At 34.8% G+C, this 6,000-nt stretch overlaps 1 protein-coding gene across 5 annotated transcripts in view; it reads left to right on the plus strand.

Moving 5' to 3' along the window:
* The window catches only part of LOC150108743 (twitchin-like), a 2,666,638-nt gene that overhangs the window by 551,393 nt on the left and 2,109,245 nt on the right, over positions 1 to 6,000 (plus strand). For all 5 annotated transcript variants that reach the window (XM_090390962.1, XM_090390961.1, XM_090390964.1 and 2 more), the window contains one exon: positions 3,995 to 4,231. In XM_090390962.1, the coding sequence (XP_090247088.1) occupies positions 3,995 to 4,231 (237 nt within the window). The remainder of the gene's footprint in view (positions 1 to 3,994; positions 4,232 to 6,000) is intronic.

Consider the following 6,000-nt stretch of genomic DNA (forward strand, 5'->3'; position numbering starts at 1 on the left):
GTTATCTGTGAGAGTTGGTATGGATTTGTTAAGATGCACTCTTGCTTTAGTAAGAGGTTTAGTAAGTCTTAAGAGCAGTTGATGAGAGGAAGGCATATTCTGCTATATTTTTAGATTTCACAAAGGCATTTTATAGGGTGCAACATGATAAGCTGATATTTATGTTGCAACACATGGGTTTGGATGTCAGGTTAGTGAATTGGATTGCAGATTGGTTGTCTGATAGGTATCAGAGAGTTGTTTATGAGGGAACTGTATCACGGAAGTATAGGATACATGGACCTGTATTGTTTAACCATTTATGTCAATGGCATTATCAGTGGATTGCAGGTGGATATTCAGTTGTTTTCAGATGATGTGAAGCTGGGAAGGGTTATTAGTAATAATGCAGATGTGGTAGCCCTTCAAGAGGATTTGAATAAAACGGACAGATGGGCAAATGAATGAGTTTTAATTCAGCCAAATGTAAAGTCTTGAAGTTTAGGATACATCAATGGGAGGCTTAATACTCTGTTGGAGGAGGCTAATGATCTGGGGGTGATGATTGTAAGAAACCTGAAATTCAGGGTACACATTACAAAGGTGGTGAAGGTAACCCAGAGGATTGTTGCAATACTGAGAAAGACAGCGACCAGTAGAGATAAGAGTTATCATTTCATTGTATAAAGTCCTGATTGGACCACACATGCTCTATTGTGCTCAAATTTGATTCTAGGCAATTGAAGGGGATAAATTAATCATCGAAAGAGTGTAGAGGTGCATAACAAAGATGACAAAGATCACAATGTTAGTTATGAGGATAGACTGAGGGAATGTGGATTGCAAAGTTTGTTAGATAGAAGAAGTTTAGACAGCTAAGTTTGGCAAGTGCAAGAAGAATGATTGTTATGGGAGATTTTAACTACAGTAGTATAAATTGGAGAGAGGAAGATGCATGTAGCAATAGGGGAATGGAATTTCTAGAATTCTTGAGGGACAAATGTCTTAGGCAACATGTAACAGAGGGAACAAGAGGTTCAAGAGTTTTGGATTTGGTTATAGCATCAGAAGAGTTGATAATAACTGAGTTGACATCTCTTCCACCAGATGAAGAGAGTGACCATATGGTTTTGACTTGGAAAATGAATAGACATGCAGGAGTATCAAAGAGACGGGAACTTATGTGGAATTATAATGCAGGTGATTATAATAGTCTTAGACGTCAACTTCAGGAAGTTTCATGGAGGGAGGAATTGGAAGGCTAGGATATCATTAGTGCATGGGAAATTGTGAAAGAATATTTGTTAGCAGCAATGGTAAGTTGTATACCACGAGTGAAGAAGAGGACACAATTTGGAGTAAAGTGGATGACAAACAATATTAAACAGGAATTGCATGCGAAAAAGAGGCTATGGAAGAGATATAAGGAGACAGGTGAAGAGAAGATGCATGAAGAATATAAGACACAGGCCAGAAGAGTGACTAGTGTGGTAAGGAAAGCGAAACTGTAATATGAGAGGAGATTGGCCCTAAGATCCAAAGAAAATCCTAGGGAATTTTTTAGCTATGTCGCCAGTAGCAAGAGAAATGACTGTGGAAGAATGATATTGTTGGATAAAAAAGGGAATAGAGTGACTGATGCAGAGGACATAGTGGAATTGTTCAATGAACACTTTATTGGAGTATTTCATCCTTTCATTCTAGAGGAGTCAGTTTTAATTTAATGCTAGAGGGATAGGGCTGGTTCGAGGTTTAGAGGTAGAGGAGAGTGTGTTTCAGATACTGAGTACTCTGGATGTCAGTAAAGCTTTGGGACTGGATGGTATTACACCACGAGTTTTGATAAAATGTGCTAGGGAACTGACAGTGCCTTTAACCTGGCTTTTCAATGAAAGTCTGGCTTCGGCAAAGGTGCCCAGGGAATGGAAGGAAGGTAAGATAGTGCCATTGCATAAGGGTGGTAACAGACAGGAAGTGCCTCATTATAGGCCAGTCTGTGTGTCATCAGTAGTTGTTAAGATCTTGGAGAAAGTAGTGAGGGACCGTATACAGCATTGGGCAGATGAGGGTAATGTTATCTGTGAGAGTCAACATGGATTTGTGAAAAGGCGCTTTTCTTTTAGCAATATGCTAGCCTTTTATAATAAAGTTACAAGAACATTAGATGAGGGAAAGGCATATACTGCAATTTTCTGAGACTTAGCGAAGGCATTTGACAGGGTGCCACATGATAAGCTGATATTTCAGTTGCAGCACATGGGTCTGGACATCAGATTGGTCAACTGGATTCAGGATTGGCTGTCTGATAGGTGTCAGAGAGTTGTGTATGGTGGAGCAGTTTCAAGGAGGCAGAGAGTTACAAGTGGGGTCCCACAGGGCTCAGTACTAGGACCTATATTGTTTAACCTTTATATCAATGACATTGCCAGTGGATTGCAGGGGGATATTCAGTTGTTTGCAGATGATGCGAAGATGGGAAGGATTATTAGTAATAGTGCAGATGTGGTAGCCCTGCAAGAGGATTTAAATAAGCTATATAGATGGGCAAATGAATGGGGATTTCAGTTTAATGCAGCAAAATGTAAGGTCTTGAGGTTTGGGAAACATCGATGGGATGCTGCATACTTTATGGGAGGAGTTATACTGGAGGAAGTAGGGGAGACAAGAGATCTGGGGTTGATGATTGATAGAAACCTGAAGTTTAGGGGACATATTGCAAAGGTGGTGAAGGTAACACAGAGGATTGCTGCAATTATGAGAAGGTCACTGACCTGCAGAGATAAAAGGGTTATCATTCCATTGTATAAGTCTCTGATCAGACCATACTTGTACTATTATTCTCAGATTTGGTCCCCAGGATTTGAAGGGAATAAATTAACTGTGGAAAGGATACAAAGATGGATTACAAAGATGGTTTCAGGACTGTACAATGGTAGTTATGAGGATCAGCTGAGGAAATGTGGACAGAAGAGTTTGGTGGATAGAAGAAGGAGGAGAGGTGATATGATTGAGACTTTTAAACTGTTGAGAGGTGGTTACAGGGTTGACACTGGGGAGTTCTTTCACTTGGTTGAACAGCAGGAAGGAGTGATGACAAGAGGTCATCCCTGGAAGTTACAAAAGGAAACTGTGAGCAAGAGGGTAAGGAGTGGTTTCTTTGCGTGGAGGGTGGTTGAACCATGGAATGCATTGCCTGATGGATTGGTGGGAGCGAGAACGGTTAATGAGTTTAAAGAGTGGTATGATAGACTTTGTGTTTCTTAGCGGGGGACTTCCCCTTGATGAGTCTTGACAGACTTTATGTTCTTAGGAGGGACCTCCCACGATGAGTCTTTTGACTCCATGGAGGCCTGAATAATAATAATAATAAAAGAAGTAGAGATGATATGATTGCGACATTTATACTATTGAGAGGTAGTTACAGGATTGACACTGGGAAATTCTTACATTTCTTAGAACAAGGGGAAGGAAGAAGGACAAGGAACCATCCATGGAAGTTGTAAAACGAAATCATAAGCAAGAGGGTGAGAAGTGGTTTCTTTACATGAAAGGTGGTTGAACCATGAAATGTCTTGCCTGATAGAGCAATAGGCATGTGAATGAGTGGTATGATAGACTCTGCATTTTGTATGGAGGGCTTCCTAGAATGAGTCTTGTGACTGCATAGATGTCCTGAATCATAATAATAATAATAATAACTGTGCATCTATTAGTGTAATACTATTATTAATGAATATCTTAACTACTTAGTATGTTGCATAATGGTAACTTTAGGTTCCAGTTCCAAGTAACTGATTTGAATGTAATTTATAAATTTTTAATTAAAATAGTATTCAAAAATTCAAATTGAAAATGGCTTTGTTATTCTACTGTGCTAAGTATCTTGATATTAACAGGTTAATAGTTTTACCTTTTTTTCTCCTTTTATATTTATAAAAAATAAATAAATAAATTTTAGTTTAAATAATTGTATTTCTGATTTTTTCATATTTGTTTACTGTGAATCATTTTTTAGGTTCCAATGCCTATTTAACATTTCAAGTAGAAGGAAATCCTGTTCCTCAGTTTAAATTTTTTAAGGGTATTGCTGAACTGTATGAAGGAGGTCGCTACAGTGTTGTTACAGATGGTAACAGCAATACTGTTGCCTTTTGTATTCTCAAATGTAAATCAGCTGATGAAGGAAAATACAAGATTGTTGCATACAATAAAGTTGGGGAGGATAGTGTCAATATATCCCTTTTTGTAAGCGGTAAGAAATATAAACTTTATTCCTGATATGTACAGTATCTCAGAAATTTGCATAAAATTATCATTAGTTACTTTTTCTTTGCAAGTCATTACAATTTTGCTCATTAAAGTTATTTTTTAAGTATATTTGTTATTTATTAGATAAAATGCACCAATAATTCTAAATAAATGACATGATTAATGCAGAGTAAATTTTCAAGTGAGCTTTGACATGTGAATTTTGGCATCACTCTCAATCTGTTGTTATAGCAACAGCATGCTTTTCCAAAATTATTCCAAATTTTTGCATTCCTGAGTCCACTATATTTTGAATATCCATTTACAAACATTTTTCTAGGTATACAAACTAATTCTAAATTTAAAATATTTGCTTCATCTGCATAAACAACAATATGAAAATATCTTATATTTCCAATACTGGTCCTCTCATCCAAAGTAAGACTAAAGGGGTGATCTGATTACATTAATTTTTAATATTTGTCTTAGTGCATGAATATTTGCCTTGATGCATAAATGTCAAAATTAACATTATGATATCTGACTCATTCTTTGGTAGTATATAATTCTGCTTTGAAATTGTGTGTAAAAGAACTGTTGGTACTTCAAACTCCATCTTTGACAGACAATATAGATACAATATAATTTAACTTTCTTGTTTTAGAAAGTTTAAAATTGACTGATCAACTTTAATTCTTTTTGAGCTACCTGAAGGCTCCATGTTTCCCTCAGCACACTTCTTTTAAAATGCGATTGCATATATTTTGCATATATTTTCATACCTCATTAGTTCACTAGTTCTATCCTTTACATTTAATTTGTTTTAGGCAATAACTGCACTGAGTGCTTTCTCATTTTTACATTTCTTAAAGTGTTTTGAAACTTAAACTAAATGCAAATAAATGATTTATTTTCATTATAAAGCTAAAGTAAAAATATCAAAATTATAAAATTAAGAAAAATAAAAATTTTAAATAATTTTTATCTTATCAAGTTATCAAATATGATCCAAATTTAAAAGTACAAATGAAAAATAATAACTTCAACAACAGCATGAAAGCCTCTTGAGTACTGGTAATGATCTTTTGTTTTCATTTAACTAATGAACAACTTAATAAGAGAAATAATTATGTGAATGGCCCAAATTGGAAAGTGTAATAAAAATGTTTATTTACATGTGACCATTTCACTGCTCTTGTTTCATAGTCATATTAGATTTGATTTTTTTGTATTATATTTAAAATAAACATAAACAGATGTATACAATAACAAATAATATTGTACTCATTACAGCTGTTAAATATTTTAATTCTTAATAAATGTTTGACCATCCACTATAATCTGTACAATACAACATTCCTTTTACATTTTATATATTTCTTTTACATTTTACATATTCCTTTTACATTTTACATAGAAAATTAAAGTTACAAAATTATAATAAATTTCATGCTTTTCTGTTTCAGATTTCTAAATTAAAATTTATGAAATGTCTCGAGTCTCAAGCTACTTTCCTGCACCTTGAGACAAGAAAGATTTGAAAAATTCCAAGTAATTTCTTTCTGGGGATTCCTACAACAGAAACCCTAGTCTAATCCTTGTGAATATCCATCCAAGATTTTTTATCCAATTTTGATTTATTTGTATTGACTATTATCTTTAAAATGAATAGATCAATAAATGATGAAATAATGAGTAGGATGAATTTGTAATGGTGCAAGGAATACAACTTCAGATGTAATATCCTTTCTAATCATGTCGCAACATTATTTA

This window comes from Typopeltis vanoorti, chromosome 3 (assembly GCF_054136105.1).
Source record: "Typopeltis vanoorti isolate ZY-2024b chromosome 3, IOZ_Tvanoo_1.0, whole genome shotgun sequence".
Lineage (NCBI taxonomy): Eukaryota > Metazoa > Arthropoda > Arachnida > Uropygi > Thelyphonidae > Typopeltis > Typopeltis vanoorti.